At 39.8% G+C, this 17,106-nt stretch overlaps 2 protein-coding genes across 22 annotated transcripts in view; one reads left to right on the top strand and one right to left on the bottom strand.

Annotated features, from left to right (window-relative positions):
• Positions 1 to 15,408, top strand: part of ST3GAL6 (ST3 beta-galactoside alpha-2,3-sialyltransferase 6) — a 110,189-nt gene extending 94,781 nt beyond the window's left edge. For 16 of the 20 annotated variants that reach the window (XM_049710058.1, XM_049710067.1, XM_049710061.1 and 13 more), the window contains 3 exons: positions 1,718 to 1,870; positions 2,938 to 5,488; positions 5,635 to 8,036. In XM_049710058.1, the coding sequence (XP_049566015.1) occupies positions 1,718 to 1,870; positions 2,938 to 3,024 (240 nt within the window). In that variant the 3' untranslated portion in view covers positions 3,025 to 5,488; positions 5,635 to 8,036. Of the gene's footprint in view, positions 1 to 1,717; positions 1,871 to 2,937; positions 5,489 to 5,634; positions 8,037 to 11,221; positions 11,388 to 12,323 lie in introns of those variants that run through there. The other 4 variants (XM_049710049.1, XM_049710050.1, XM_049710047.1 and 1 more) reach the window with 4 other exon arrangements.
• DCBLD2 (discoidin, CUB and LCCL domain containing 2) overlaps positions 5,123 to 17,106 on the bottom strand; it is a 90,000-nt gene continuing 78,016 nt past the window's right edge. For both annotated transcript variants that reach the window (XM_004272617.4, XM_049710040.1), the window contains exons 13-16: positions 15,586 to 15,679; positions 11,776 to 11,825; positions 9,709 to 9,846; positions 5,123 to 9,000 (exon numbers count right to left, since the gene is read on the bottom strand). In XM_004272617.4, coding sequence (XP_004272665.1) covers positions 8,531 to 9,000; positions 9,709 to 9,846; positions 11,776 to 11,825; positions 15,586 to 15,679 — 752 coding nt within the window. In that variant the 3' untranslated portion in view covers positions 5,123 to 8,530. The remainder of the gene's footprint in view (positions 9,001 to 9,708; positions 9,847 to 11,775; positions 11,826 to 15,585; positions 15,680 to 17,106) is intronic.

The raw sequence follows: 17,106 nt of genomic DNA, 5'->3' as shown, positions 1-17,106 counted from the left end.
ATTTCAGAGAGGTCAGCTATGTCAGATGCGGTCCTGGAAACATGGAGGTCATATTGATATGGACAAGGGTAAGAAAGAGAAAGACAGCCTGACTGAACTGGGTTAAAGAGAGAGAACATGGGACACGAGTGAGCGGAGGCAAATCTTTAATGGAGTTTTGCTATAAAAGAAAGCAGAGAAATGGTTGGAAGATACAGGCTCAAGAAGGTTTTTTTGATTTTAAAGAAAGACAGATGATATGTTTGTGTGCTGAAGGGCATGATTCAATAGAGGGAAATATTGATGATGAAGAGAGAAAAGGGATACTTGTGAAAGCGAAATTGTTGAGAAAAGAAATGTGATAAAATGGAGTGCACGAGTGGAGAGGTTGGCCGTAGGTAGGAAGAGGGACATCTTCATCCACATAGGAGTGAGCACTGAAAATATGGTTAAAGACGAAGGTAGATTTGGAATTGTGAAGATGATGTAGCTCTTGTCTGATCGATTCTGTTTTCTACGAAAAATAAGGATTAAATTGACAAAGTAGGAAGAAGGGTAGAGCTGTTGGATAGAAAGGTATGAAATTGTCATCTTGGAGAGTAGGAACGGAAACTTACTAGGGGAGTGAAATATAAAATGGATGGCTAGTGGGAAGCAGCTGCATAGCACAGGGAGATCAGCTCCAAGCTTTGTGATGACCTACAGTGGTGGGATAGGGAAGGTGGGAGGGAGACGCAAGAGGGAGGAGATATGGGGATATATGTATGCATATACTCCAATAAAGATGTTAAAAAAAAAAAAAGAAAGACTTAAAAAAAAAAAAGGCTGTTAGGCTTGCAGACAAATTTGCTTCCTGGAGTTTATCTGATTTTATTGTGCTGCTCTGATTTTTTTCTTTTTCTCAAAATCATAATTAATCATATGTAATTTCCATGGGATCTGTAAGAAACATTTAATCAAAAGAAAATCTCCTTGAATTTTTGTATTAGTAAATTTAAGATATATCTTGGTTTTGCCTCTGAAGGCCATCCAACGAGAATGAAAACTCTGAATGCCAAGACCCTTCTGCCAAACATCTATTATAGTGTTTTTCAGGATATATGTACATGTGAAGAGGATGCTTGGTTTCTTTCTTTTTAGTTAAAATTTAGTTAATATTATAATCAATTTAAAAACAAAACTGAGATTGTGACTTTAATCTGTATATACGTCTAGAATCTTTATTTTCTAGTCAGATCATTACCATGGCAATTTGTTATTGAAGTTACTTGATTAAAGCCGTCTTTCGCTAGAGCTAAATTATCAGCACTATGAAAGAAGCCTTTTAGCGTGATCTTATCCATTAGTGAATTAAGCTGTCCTTACGTTTCATACGTGGGTTTAACATTCTCAGGCTTTGCTTTTTCCACAAGTTGCTTGACTTCGGTGTGTTTTTTAAAAACAAGGCAGCAGCATCCTTTTCCTTAAAGGCTTCATTTGCTAGCTGTCTTCTGGACTAGTACTGCAGTTAAGTTTGACCTGAGAGACTTTCTAAGATTCCAAGCAACACTTTATATTCAGAGTTAGGATATTAACTTTGGGGCTTGAGCCTTAGGGCATGACAAGGATTTAACTGAAGTATTTCTGTCCTGATTAAATGTTCAGAAGATGCTGTTTTATAAGATTAGGTCACCCAAATGTTTTGGAAACAGGTACCTTGTTTGGATTTTTTTCCCTAAATTTTCATTTCCTCCTCCAGAAACCCAAACACCCAACAACAGGAATTATTGCCATTACATTGGCATTTCACATATGTCATGAAGTTCACCTTGCTGGTTTTAAGTACAACTTTTCTGACCTCAAGAGTCCTTTGCACTACTTTGGGAATGCCACCATGTCTTTGATGAATAAGGTAAAAAATATATATGTGTGTGTGTGTATACACACACACACACACACACACACACACACTTTGGTATAATCTTTGATCTTTAGAGTTGGAAAGCTTATATTCTCCCTTTTCACCCTGTCATTTTACTGAGGGAACAGGTTTTGAGGGGATGACGGCTTGATAAGGGTTTACAGAGATAGCATGTGCTGAAATTAGGACTCAGGTCCAGAGTTCTTACTACAGCTCCCAATCTGTTGGCCTCAAACCCCTGGGAGAAACTCATCAAACCTATACAGGGACCAAGCCTTACCCTAGATACTGTATCATATTTGCACTATTTGAATATATAGAAACCTGCTGTTTGAGATATTTCAAATTCACCTAAAAGCATGGCCATAATCATACAAATTATTTTCATGTAGTTTTTCAGTTGAGTCGATGAGAAGGTCCATAACATTTTAACCTCATGAAAGAATCTTCATGGTCAGAAAAGTTGTAAACCTTTATACTAGATCATTCTTCTCTTGAATGGGGATTAATGGTGGTGGATTTGATCCTTAAGATTTTGACTTTAATTGATTAAATGGGAAGGAATTTCCTATTTTCCTAATTATAACTTAGATTAGTGACACAGTGATAGGATTAAAATGTTACCTGTACATTTTAAATATTGAACTGTGAATGATTTGCTGTTAAGTATATGGATATATCCCATGACATGAAACCAGTCCCCTTAAATCTTCATCCCTAAATACTATATAAGCTGAAAAAGTGGAATTATTCAGGTTAGAGCTTAACACTTTCAAATTCTGGTTTCTAGATTTATACCATAATTCAGTAGACTAGAAGATGATGTGAGGGAGCCTCTTACTTATGTGATGGTTTAAGTGGAAAGAGTGGGCTTTAGGGAAAGCTCTGGCACAAGAATGAGCAATGAAAAAGAAATGAGAAAGATAAGTTAAAAATCCATGCCACTTGTTACTTGAGTTTTTAATTAAGCTTTTTAGATACAGCATATTCCGTTGCTGCTGTTGTTAACATTTTGAGATTGGGATAGATGGTGATTTTATTTTATTTTTCTTCTTTAGAATGCGTATCACAATGTGACTGCAGAGCAGCTCTTTTTGAAGGACATTATGGAAAAAAACTTTGTAATCGACTTGACTCAAGGTTGACCCTACAGACTCCGAAGATGATGCGAACAGTATTAGTTTTATTTTTACACTGCAATTTTTAGTTTATTTTTAAATATGTTGGATGTACTTGTCAAGAAATTATATTAAGTCTATTGATGCCTGGTGCTTCATAACCACCAGCTTAATTTCTGTGAATATATTTAATTTATGGAAACCAAGACATGCTAAGCTATCAGGGAGAGTGAATTTTTCATTGCATTGTTTTAAAAATAAGCTAGTTTTCTGAGGTGTTTTTAAGCATCTTCTTATAGTTACTTCATCTTAGACTTTTGAAGGGATGTGACTTCCTAATAAGTAAGGGGATTTAGTTTACCACAGCAGATTTTGAATGTAACGTGACATTCTGAGAGGTTTATCTGCCTCCTGTAAATTGGTGGGGAGCTGGCATGCAGCGGTGCCTTGAATGGGGCATACTGGAACCACCTCAGGCCTCTGTATCTCTCTCTGGATGATTGTTTGGTTCCTTTTTGTTCTACCTGAGGAACCTGGCTGGAATCTTAAACCAGACCCTAAGCATGGATGATGAGGGAAACCTAAGATCATACTGGCTTAATTAAGCATTTTTTTCCTACAGTTAAGTTAAACCATGATTATGATGAGTAGTTTGGTAGAATGAAGATGTTTTTTAAGTCAAAAGAAATAGGATAAATATGAAACTCTGGATAAGTAAATAACCAAAGAAAGAATGCAATTCCTAAAATCTGGTGACTGCATTATTTTAAAGAAATAAAGTTTATACAAAGAAGCTGAACTAGGCAAGCTCAAGAAGGAGAAAATTCTTAAAACATTTTTTGCCTGGTTTAATTTATTCATTAAAATTTCAAAGTTTATTGGAAGTAAATTAGGAAAGACATGAATGAGTAAACCTTTAAGAAGAGTCAAGCTTTTTCTGGATTTAAATGTCATTTTCATGAAAAACCAATTGTCCACATGATTAAATCGCATCTTCAAATGGAAAGCTTACCTAGGGTGCACCAGAGAAGACTGTTGTGGGATGCAAACAAGCCAGTTGGACAAAAGTCGTGAGCTAGTCGTCTCCCTTTTCATTTTAATGTCTGACTATAACCAAAGGCTATGGGGAGGGAGGGGGACAAGGGGTGAAGAGAACAGTGGAGGTTATAAGGCTGGAATCAAGAGCTGTCAGAAGAGGTAGGAGTGGAAAGAACTGGCATCTCTTGAACAATAATTATCACTGGGAGACAATGATAATTATCACTAACTAGCCTGCATCTCTAAAGAGAGTGTATAAATACTATTAGATCAGAAACAGAAATAAGTGACTGACATACTTGAAAGTGGTGTAAGGGGGACAAAACTAGTAGCTGAATTAACCCAGACCTAGGCAATAAATATGGACTCTGTTCTGTTAATCCCAGCATATGTTTGCACCGTACCAGTCTCGTTTGATTTTTCTTCTTTGAGGTGGAAAAGGCACTGCTGTTCAATGTGATCGTTCCCTCATACCACACAGCCATAGGCTGCAGCTGGGCTGCTGAAGCTGAGTTTGATGTAAAGTAATTTGGGCTTCAGAAAGGATGGTGCTGGCTACAGAAAAAGTCAATGTCAAAAACCAACGGTAGGCACTTCCCTGGTGGTGCAGTGCGTAAGAATCTGCCTGCCAATGCAGGCAACACGGGTTCGAGCCCTGGTCCGGGAAGGATCCCACAAGACGCGGAGCAACTAGGCCCATGTGCCACAACTACTGAGCCTGCGTGCCACAACTACTGAAGCCCACGCGCCTAGAGTCCGTGCTCTGCAATGAGAAGCCACCGCAATTAGAAGCCCACGCACCGTATCCAAGGCTAGCCCCTGCTCACTGCAACTAGAGAAAAGCCCCCGCGCAGCAACGAAGACCTAACGCAGCCAAAAATAAATAAATGAATTTATAAAAACAACAACAACAAAAAACCAAACCCCCAAAACCCCCCAATGGTGGCATTTTCAAATGTTACTGTAAGTACTATAATATTGGCCATAAAAACCTGATCTTAAAATTGAGGGATCTGGCATTTTGCATGGTATGAGAAAGGTTACAAACTTCAAGGTTGTTTTATTTAAGCAAAAAACAAAAAACCTGAACAAGACATATATACAATTTATTAAAAACACATGAACACATTAAAATCTCACTATTTATACAGTCTAAATTCTAGCAACATATACAAATACTGAGTGACTACAGTACATGCCGAGGTAAGAAAAGTACATTCTGGGAGAATATCACTGACACTCAAGCCATTTTTATTTCCAATACGTATTTCAATACATGTTTTGTTTCTACCTTTCCCAGTGCCAAAAAAGAAGAGGAGGAGATGAGAAGAAACTAGTCACAAGTTGGATTAAATGAGAACTGGTGCCACAATTGACCTAAAAGTATCCAACTCTTCCTTAGATTTTGCAGTTTAGGGACTTCAAGTTCAGAACTGAAAGGCAGAGCCAGTAGGTAATTTTTTTTCTTTTTTTAATAAGCAGAGCTTCATTGATTTCTCTTAAGAGGGGCTGAAAAGCTTTTATTGTCCCACCTAATCTATTCATTCTTTCGAATTGTATTATCTGACATGGTGTTTCTGTAACCCTCTTGCTCTCCAGGTAACAATGTGGAGCCCAGGGAAAGAAGTTCAAGCTTTATCACATTCCATAGAATTACAGCCACATTCATATTTAAACGAGCTCATTTTCTGCTCCCTCCAGTGCGAGGGTGGGGGGGGGGGTGTGGGGGGGGAGGGCAAGTGTATAAGTAACATCCTAATTTCAGTTACCGAATAAATCCTCTGCTCGAACCATTTCAACAGCGAATAAACCCATTGTTCAATACAAAGTGCAAACAGTGAAACGTGAACTTAAATAACTGGGCTAGACCCTGCATACGCAATAGGATCTATTTAGATTTACAGCTTTCAATAAAATATAAATCAGCATTCACAATATCTTCCCTTTAACTGTGCCGGTTCCCAAGATCAAGTAACAGCTAAGCCAGTGTAATTTTATGAAACCTTAAGGGCCACATTTCCTGCACCACTGTCTGATTCTACTTTTGTAACTGCATTAACAGGAAAGAATTTAATCCAATAAGCCACAGTGAGTTAAATCTTTTACATGTTTCAAGCAAAGAATAAAAATTCCAAGGGAATTTTGTAAAAAATGGTTACTTTCACATTTTCAGTTGTTACTTGATTGTCTCCAAAGCTGTATATATAGCAGACATAGTAACATTAGAAAAAAAAAACAACCCAAAACAAAACTCTAATATGAAAACATACGAATTAAAAGAAAAAGTACAAACCAGTACAACCCTTTGTATCAGGCTCAGCTCTTCATTTGGAAAGTAAAATATATAATAGTAGTTAAAAACTAAGTATTTTATAAAAATTATTGGTAGTTCAAAAACAGCACAGTGGCAATATATGAATCAAGTCTTAAAACATGCATTATTTAAGAAAACATTTGCTTCTCAAAAAAAAAGTTCTATGGGAAAACAATCAGGTATACACAAACAAAAATAGCAAGCATCTTTGGAAAAATGAAATAGTTACTGAAATCATTTCTCTTAAAGCTTCAAACAGGCATATGATTTGAGAAAAAGTATATTTTTGTATACTAAGGACGAATAAAAAAATAAAGCAATTGGTTTACTCTCTTCCCACCTGAAAGGGGATGACTGCATTAATACATGTGCTTCACACATTCATAGGTTTTAATAAAAGTTCAACATCTGTGCTTTTTGTTTCAAATATTTTGAAACAAAATGTGTATTGGTTTTTCAGTGAATAAAATTATGCCTCAAAAGTCTGTTGGAAAAAAGGAAAAGCCACTGAAAATAAGACCAAGAAAATCATACAACTAGAAGGCAGGGAGGCCGTAGAAATAGGCAGTTCTGTTTTGAAGCAACGTTTTACAATACTGATAGACTCATGGAAGCAAGCAAAATGAACACTGTACATCGTTAGTCAAATTTAGCATATTCTGCCATCATCTGGTGGCACAGGCTGAAAGAAACAACTAGAACCTGATGGGGAAGTATATTTCAATATTAAGTCTGCAAACTAAGGTTTATATTGATTGATAGAAGAGGGGATGCCAAGTTTCTATATTTTAATCATGGTCAGCTTCCATATCATCTTACCAGTCTAAAGACTTTTAAAGATGGTTTCTACACTAACGCTAATAAACTGCACATGGTTTCTATTTCAGTCATTTAAACTAGTTCTGGGCAAATGGTGACAAAGAAGTTGCCCAGAAGTACCAAAAACAAGACAGGAATTTTCCCTTGCTAGGATGCTGAAACATTTGTTCCTTAGGTATAATATAAAGGACTGCACCCCCTACCACATAGATGGCATAATCACACAGAGCTGAAGAATACATGCTGGGTTTACATTTCTTATAGTAGTTTACTGTGGAAAACAAGTATTTCTTTATTTGACTAAAAACAACAAATTACCTTGAGATTCAAAGAATAACCTGTATACATAAAACCAAAGAGGACAAATTCGGTTACTTTTTTTGGCGGCGGGGGGTGGTAATTTATATGACTCCCGAGGAGTCATGATTTTGCCTTTTACCATGATAAATATAAGTGGGTATTGTTTAGTGTTCACTTTTAGAAACCCTCAACTTTTCACAACTCTCCTAGGAAAAATTCCATTGCAAGTAAAGTTCGGGGCGGGAGAATCTCCTTTACAGCATTTTTAATTTGTAAAGTTGTTCCTGTTTCCACATGGAAACATTAGGGGATCTGAAATAATGAGGTTGATAAAGCAAGCATCACCCACTGAAAAAACTCAAGCATTTATAAACACAAGAACGGGGCTGGCCACCAAGGGCCCCAGGTGGAACAAGCAGGGATGAGGCCAAGTTATGTACTATGAAATGTTAAAGCTCGTTAGTGTCAGAAAGTGAAAAATCACTGCTCACTACAGGTCAGTTTCCCAGCTATAGCTCTTCCTAAGGAAAGATGGATAAGTATATATGACTGCAATCAAAACAAGGATATGTCACTATTTTAAAAAAAAATTCAGAAAGCAATATAGGAATAGAAGAGGAAGAAGTCATGATAGTACCCACCTTTCACAAAGAGCAGAATTTCAAGCCATCAGACATTTTATAACAGTACCGTGCGTTATTGCCAGAAAGGCTTACAGAGCCATCTCGAGTTCATCAATGTAACTGCAGCACTGGTAATAAATACTCTCAGTGATTTTTAATTTCTTTGAAGTGCATAGTAGGGAGCTTTTTCTGTATAAAATAGTGTTTTACAGTAGTAACACAGGATATTTGAAATTTAATAGGCAAGCAGTAACTGTGCTACAGTAACACTTTTAAAGCAAGATGGCAAGATTAGTAGTTTCCTGTACCTCGGTCATCACATTTCCCCCAACCACGTCCGTGACAGATATGTAATACGTTCTATATATTACTACCACTAATACAATTTTAAAAAGGCCATGTGCTTTAAAATGATGCTTTGTAAAAGGCAGCATCACCTTCAAAGGGCTTCTTTAGAAACACCACACTCGCCAGCCCTCCCTGCTCCTGATGCCCCCTGTGCGCTCTGTGGCACTTGGTATACCAACTCGTCTGGGGCACTTGGAGCCGGCTTCCCACCTTTCGGCGTATCATACTGGGCCTGGGCTGAGGAGCAGCTGTCAGTCCTGGAGAGAAGAGTGTTGTATGTTCCCACCAGAGGGGGAGGTTGGTTCCCTGCAGCTTTGAAAGTGGACGCTGAGGGCAGGCCAACCGAAGCTGTGGGGTGCCCGGACATATCCACGACAATTGGGGTTGCGTACTCGGGCCCAGTAACCGGGAGTGGTTCAGCATAGGCATGATAGACTTCCTGCACAGGGGAGCTGTAAGGGTCTAGGTCAGCATAGCCTGCTTCTTTGCCTTCCTCTGGTTTAAAGGTAGATCTCTGATGGAGTGTGCCAACAATTCCTCCCACAAGTGGCTGTGCATACTCTGTGGGTATCGCAAAACACAGACAACAGAAAAGTTATCTCATTAAGGCAGGGATCCTATAATTCAGGGTGGCAGCTGCAGGCTTGCACCGAAAACAAACACCTCTTTATGGCACGTTTGTTATCAACGGAGACTGATGGGTCTTCCCGCAACAACTAACTTCAAAAATTAAAACTAAAGACGTTACCCTATATCTCGTGGTAATAAGTCGATGTGCCAGAAAGCTTCATTCATGGAAGTCTGCATAAAGAGTGTATATGTTCTTCAGATTTATAGACAGTACTTCATTGGAAAATAAATATTCCATTACTGAAATAATATTCGTCTTGGAAAATAATTTCGTAGATTTTTCTTTTTCAAATATTAGGAAATGTTTAAAATGTATTCTAGGTTAATAGGATAAATACTGTGAGGCCACTGTGCCTTTCCTGCTCTCCTTTTAAAACCCCCAAAGGCCCAATAAAACCAAATGGAATTTCAGGTAAGCAGACAAAATGCCCAAAGTTTTTAGAAATGAGTACCCCAATTTTATGGATAGAACATCTAAGACACAGAAATGACTCTCTTGAGGTCTTTTTAAAAAGTGGTTCTATGTTTGGAAACTAGCTCATCTCCTATACATGAAACAGATAAAGGGTACTGCAAATCTCACAGCACTTTACAGTGAGCGCGGCAGCTTCTCCTTCCCCTGGTGGCTGCACTAGTTACCTGCAGAGTCAGCCTGCAGCACCGTGGTGACTTCTCTAGGACTCAAGTGATTCACTTCACTACTGCTGTAGCGAACTGGGGTTTCCTCGTGCTCCACTGATTTGGCAGGAAGAAACTGCTTCATTCCTTTCCACCAACCTTCATTGTGATCGTAAGTAAAAGAGACCATTACATAGAAAGCTATGTTTGAAATGATAACAGTATATGAAGGGAGAAATCCTGTTGCATTTAAGCCATTTCTATAACAAATATTTATACAAATCAGCCTTTGTGTTCAAGGTTTTTTGGTTTCTTTGGTGGTGGTTCTGGTGGTAAAATACACACAACATAAAATTTCCTATCTTAACCATTTTTTTTGGCCACGCTGCACGGCTTGCAGGATCTCAGTTCCCCGACCGGGGATGGAACCGGGGCCACAGCACTGAAAGCCTGGAGTCCTAACCACTAGGCCGCTGGGGAACGCCCTGAACCATTTTCAGTTGAACAGCTCAGTGTTATTAAACACATATTCACATTGTTGTGCAACCCTCCCCACCGTCCATCTCCAGAACTTTCATCTTGGTGAAACTGAAATTCCATACCTAGTAAACCGTAATTCCTGATTCTTCCCCTCAGCCCCTGGCAAGCACCACTCTACTTTCTGTCTTTATAATTTTGAGTACTCTAAGTACCTCGTATGAATGGAATCATATGCTATTTTTCTTTTTGCGACTGACTTATTTCATTTAGCATAATTGCCTCAAGGTTCATCCACGATGTAGTATATATTGCAGAATTTCCTTCCTTTTTAAGGCTTAATATTCCATTTTATGTGTATAACCACATTTTGCTTATCCATTTATTGGTGGATAGATACCCGGATTGCTTCCATGTTTTAACTATTCTGAATAACGCTGCTATGAACATGGATGTAAAAATATCTTTTCAAGACTCCGCTTTCAATGCTTTTGGGTATATACCTAGAAGTGGAATTGCTGGTTCATATGGTAATTCTATTTTTAATTTTTTGAGGAACTGACAAAAAATTCTGTTTTCCACAGAAGCTGTACCATTTTACATTCCTGCCAACAGTGCACAAGGGTTCCAGTTTCTCCACATTCTTGCCAACACTTGTTGTTTTCTGTTGCTTCCTATTCTCTATTTTGTTCCTCTCCTCTAATCTTTTATTATTTCCTTCTTCCCTATAGCTTTGGGTTTAGTTTGTTCTTCTTTTTCTAGTTCCTTAAGTTGTTCAAACTTATTTTTTGCTTTGATAAGACTATCCAGTGCAAAGCAGAACACAGTAGAAATCTCTATCAAAAGCATATACTGAAGCAAATCACGGCTATTATAGTGCAGCCAGATATAGTTTGTTATAGCAGTGGTCTTTAATAAGTTTTAATAAGCTTAAAAAATTCTAAGATCAACCCTGTGGGGGGCAGGGGGACGACGGTGAGAAGTAGCAGCCCAAGACCTGCCCCCATCACTGCTCTTTTCTACCCTCGTCACAGTGAATTCTTTTGACCCCTAACAGTCATTCCAGTGGTGAGACTGGGAAGTGGGAGACCCGCCCGCAGAAGGCCTCTGGTGTCACCTGCAGCAACCTGCCACCTGCCACAGAGAGTAGGAATTCGGAAGATGACAACTCATGGCAGAGATAGCAGACTTCACTGACTCGTAAAACGCTGAACTCCACTGCGGTAAATATCCACAGCAGAGTGACACACACATACACACACACTGTGTCACCAGGGCTGCAATCCTCTGCTTCTGACCTAGTGTTCACGAACACCACACAGAAAGCTGGTCTCCTCAAGACCGAGACATACATGGGACAAACCAGACAAGTTTTCCAAAAGGAAAAGAACAGAGCATGTGTTATGAGAAATTCTTACTTCCCATTTCATTACTCAGAGACTAGAGATTTTATAGAAAAGTAAAAATGATCAGAACAGAAGAGGAATGCCATTTTTTCTAACAGTGCTGGGGAGTTTACGTGGGCCTGAAAATGGCTTTCCTCTTTCACTGCTGCCAGCTGGAGGGCAGAGGCTTCCCTCTGATGGAAAGAGATGTAAAGCCACAAATTACCTGCCCGGTCCCAGTAAGGTAAGTCATAGGTGCCTTCAGCTTTTTTCTTTCTGGAAAAATACAGAAAAAAAAAAGATACCAAATAGAGTGAGTTCACTAGTAAGAAAGCTCTGAAACTGCAGGATAAACACCAAAGTTAATAATTAGTCAAGAGTACACATTTCTACTTGCTGATTTCCCTGGGAGACCTCTTTCACTTGACTTTTGAAGTTGCCACTGCTGAGGCTCATGAATTCTGGACTCTCAATAAATATTAAACAACTATCTCCTGAGACAGTTATCTTGTTACCCAACTATTTTCCACTCAAATGGATAAAGGGATAAAAAAAAAAAAAGACTATGTAGATAAAAACCTTGAATCAAATCAAAGACCCAAGCCTGACACGTGGATTATTCTGGGGAAATCATGTTAGGTTTGTTTTGGTTTCAAATACAAATTTCACAAATCAGTCAATTCACAAAGTTCACAGGATACAACAAAAGCAACAAAACCCCCATATTTTCTTCTACATTGTTACTTTTTTTTCCAACTTACTTTTTTTCTACAGTCCTTTGCCGCTGAGAAGTTTAAAGTGTCACACACCCTTAACTGCATAGACCTGATTCCTCTACCATGTGCAAGATAAGCCAACGCTGTCACTAACAGTGAGGGGACCGAGGGCCACGTGTGCAACGAAGAACGTTCTCCCCCAGCCTGCTCCTCAGAATTCTGACACATCCTCCCCTGGAGAAACTTCTGTCCCTCCCCAACATTAAGAATTGCTATCTACCGTAAGCCTTTTAAAAAGAAAAAAATCAAGCACACAAAAGGACATTTTCTGATGTACAGCTAATTAAAATAATGCGCTGCAAGCTAAAGAGAAAGTTTTTCTAGTGTTGTCAACGAGGAAAAGAGGGTTATGTGACTTGCTGAAGATCACAAGTGGGGCTTTCTCAAAGAGCCCAAGCTATGTGTTTTTCCTGCTTCGAAACATTCTTCTCTAGTATAAGACTATGTTTTTATTATTGATACTAAAAGCTCCCTCATTTTAAAGTCTGGCTGTATTTAAAATATAATACTTCATTATTTCAAAGTAAGGTATAGCGTAAAATTTGTGGACGAGATGGTAGGTGCTGAAGCTGTCCAAGGGTTGTACTATAAAGGATTTCATATTCTTGATCTCCAGTGACAAAGCTGCAGGTGATTTATTCGTTACATGTAAAGTACTTAGAACAGTGCCCTGCATAGGTTAGGGATTCAGTAACTTGCAGCTGTTTTTATTATTACTTTTCTCCTGGCTATTTTCCATAAGCCCCTTAACGGCGCTTCCTCTTTACTCCTTGTCACAAAGCCAGTTGTCAGCAATTTCATCCACTACGTTTGTAGAAGTAACCTCAATTCTGCAGCTCAGACCTTTTGTCCTGAACAGGCTCATGTTCCATCTTGCCTCTTGGGAGTCTGAATGTCCAGAGTCCTTTAAACGTCATCCCACACTGATCTCAGGACTTGCCTCCTGCCTCTCAACAGCTCTACTCCCCTGTCCTCACGCCCACGCCCTGGGGCTTTAACCGCAGAGTAGTTAGACTTGAACTGCCGATTGATCAGAGGCTGCAGCGGCTAACAGCACGGGCTCTGAAGCCTGGACCAAATCTCCACCCTGCCATGTGCTGACCAGGTGACCTCAGACAAGTTACCTGTGCTCTCTCAGTCTCACTTTCCTCTTCTATAAAATGGGATTTATAGCAACACCTGCTTCACAGGTTGTTTTAAGGATTAAATGAGTTAAAACACGTAAGGCATTTAGAAAAACGTGTAAAACCAGCATTTCGTTTTATTTTCTATGCAACTGCCGTTGCTACTGTTCTCACCACTACCACTGTTGCTGTCCGGTTCCCTGAAAGCATCGTGAACTTTCCTTCCTGGACTCTCCCAGAGCCCTGTTCCCTCCTCCCCCGCCTCATGCCCTCATGCTAAGTTGTCAGTTCTGTACAGACAGCCCCCCAACACCAGGAATCCGGGACCCACGCCTCCTCCAGCTTCCTTCCACCCGTGGAACAAACTGTGGTTGGTACGGTTATGATTCCTACTCATCTTGGGTGAAACTTAGAGGATTTAAGCTATTTAAGACATGTTACGTAGTTCAAAATGGAGTCCCAGTGGCCAACACGAACTTGCCTATGAGTTGTTTTGAAACATCCACTGTAGGACTGCCAGTGTCCTCGAATGATAAACTGAGAATATTACTTTAGACAAGAAGTTTGATGGGCCATGTATGGCACGGGAACAGACAGCAACTGAAGGAGTCCAGACTCTTCCCCTGGGGTAACAGTTATTCCTTAAGAGGAGTCCATTGAACAGAGTGACCTGAAGGATCTTGGCTGGAGGCCCCCATGCTGCTGAGAGCTGTTCCAGATGGAGGCCACCTGCGGCCCTGCTGGAGCCGGGGTGGTTTCCCACTCTCACTTGTCATGTGCTGCTGTTGGTGCTGAGATGCCTCCTTCAAGGCTTCTCCTTGGAGTGGTTCGTTTACACCCTCCTCCCCTGCCCACCCCCCCCACACTTTGCCTAACCTGTGTTGTGCGCTAATTATGTATAGTAAACCGAGTGAGTCGTGAGTTGAATATTGGCTACTGTTTTATCTCCAATCCCGTGATCCCTACCTGCCCTTACTGCTGGGCCCTGCAACAAACAGGTTCCACGGTGGAAGGTTTTCTGCAGAGTATCCTCTCCCATCCATAGACTCTGGGGTTCACCACTGGACTCCCAGCACACGGCTCAATACTTGGCAGGGAGTAGGAGGCTCAAATATCTGTTGGATGGCTAGACAAATGAAGTCCCTCCAAAGCTGTCAGTCACCAATCTGTCCCTCCTACCCTGTTACCTCTACTCACGCCATCTCTACCGGTCAACTGCACAAGCCAGAAACGTGAGAGAAACTTAGATCCTCCTCCTTCCTTAGCAAGTGGCCAGTCAAGCCCTGCACTGACGCCTCTGGGAACCCTCTCCCCCTCCAAGTCTCTCCCTTTCCTAGAATTGCTGTATCATGTTCCTGTGTGGCCTTAAAAGTTTCCTAACTCATCTCTCTGCCTCTTCTAGTCTCTCTCTCCTCTTCAATCCACCCTCCTGCCACCATTTTTCTACAATCATCTGATAATATCACCTGTCCGCTGAACCCTGCTCAAGGATTTCCCCATCTACAGAAAGTCCTTCCTGGTCCCAGGTCCAGGCTGCATTTCTATGGGTCTCCTAGCGCTCCCGCACACCAAGCCCCTGTGGGATGACTCACTGTTCTGCCTACATTCCACAACTCTGTGCCTTCCTGCAAGCCATCCCATCCATCTGGGCCATTCTCTCTTCCTCTATCTCGCCAAATGTAATCCCTCCTTTAAGGCAAACCATGCCAAATTTGAGGAACACTCTTTTCTGAAAAAAAGGTTTCAGGTAATTCTCATGGTTCTTACGTCTGTGTTCCCCAGCACTTCATATACAACTCATCATGCCAAAGTATAGTGGTCAACCCTGCTAAACAATCTGGAGATAATAATTGTGTCTCATTCTTTCAAAGTGCTACTAAGTATCTATTATATCTTACTGATGTGTGTAACCCATTGTATAATACAAAATTTGATATAATAAAGGTACTCAGTAACTGATTATGGAATTGAACTTACTCATTTTTTACAGGAATAAAGGAGAAGTATACATATTTTTATTCTAATGGCTATCTTAACTCTCCCTCTCAAAAAAGTTCATCTTCTATATTTAGTTTCTATTTCACATTTGGAAACATCCCCTCTAGGACCAGTTAGGTGAACTAGTTTTGTACGAACCTGTTTCTCCAATGCCAAGCACACACTAGTATGAGAATGAGAGTGGTAAGGACCATGACCAGCACAGGGACAAGGACGGCGGCCAAGGCTACATCTGAAAAACAAAAACAAACAAACAAAAACACACATTAATACCAAAGGGATCATTAAGGAGAAGAGTACATATTAACCATATCACAATTCAAAGCTTTTCTATCTCAAAAAAATGCCATAAACATAATTTATGCAATGAGAGTGGGCACGAGTGGTAATTGCAGAGGCCTTCATGGATACATGGAAGTGCGTCACATTATTTGCTCCACCTTTGCAGTTTTTAAATCACCAAGACAAATTAAAAGACAAATGATAAACTGGGAAAACGTATTTTCTGCATACGTGATAAAAGGTTAATATAGTTAATCTATTACAGAATTTAGTAAAAAATAAACAACAGAAAAATCAGCAGAGATGAAAGAGCAACGCATTAAGAGCACAAGTGACCATTAAGCATGTTCACCTCACTAGTAATAAGAGCACAAGTGACCATTAAGCATGTTCACCTCACTAGTAATCAGAAAGATGCTATTTTTGCTTATCAAATTGGCAAATATTTAAAAGAACAACTAATTGTTGAAAAGGGTATCAGGAAACAGGGATTTTGATGGGACTATAAATCGAAACTACCTTTCTGATTGGCATTTTGGGGCAATATCTATAAAAACCTATTACTTGGCAATTCTCTATGTAGAATTTATCCTTAGGAAAAAATTAAGATGGGATTCAAAGACGTATCTTTAAATATGTTTGCTTCTGTATCTGCAGAAGACTGTAAAACTGTAAGTAATCCAAATGCCCAACAATGAAAGGGAATAAGTAAATCATGGTCTCCTCCTTATAATAAAATATTATCCTTATAAAATAATATTAAAATATCATCCAGCAATTGGAAGTGATGGCAAAATATTTGTAGATGCAGGAAGATAATAATATAGTATTAAGTATAGAAACCAAACGTGTGTACGAACAAGGCAGAAACCAACACAATGCTGGAGCCTGCAGGGACTTGGAGATCACTTAATCCCCTTATCTCACTCCATAGATAAAGAATCCTGGGCAGAAATGGTCTGCTTAAGGTCAGTTGGGACACTAGTTTCTTCCTCCACCTCTCAACCTCCTCCTGGCCATGAGGGTGATAACAGCAACAACTGCTGCTATTTACTGGGTGCTAAGCGCCAGACCTGCATCTTATTTACTCCTTATAATCCCACCCAAAGAGAGAAAGAAGCTAAAGATACAGGGAGGAAGAGGATAATCAATAACACCAGGCCTCTGAGAAGCTGTATGGATGGGAACTAGGTGAGTATGCAGGCTCCAAAAAAGGAAATACCCTTTGAATGGCTTCTACTTTGGGAAGCTGAAGATGTAACTGAGAGTGACTGAGGATCTCTGGGTCAAGGGTTTGAAAAATACAGAGAATGTTTCAAACAGCTACTGTTGAGAACAGACAAAAGAGCTAACCAGGGAAACAGAAAGTCCACCAGC

Source organism: Orcinus orca, chromosome 5 (genome assembly GCF_937001465.1).
Source record: "Orcinus orca chromosome 5, mOrcOrc1.1, whole genome shotgun sequence".
NCBI lineage: Eukaryota > Metazoa > Chordata > Mammalia > Artiodactyla > Delphinidae > Orcinus > Orcinus orca.
Note: the sequence above shows the minus strand (reverse complement) of the source record. Positions and strands in the feature narration are given on the sequence as shown.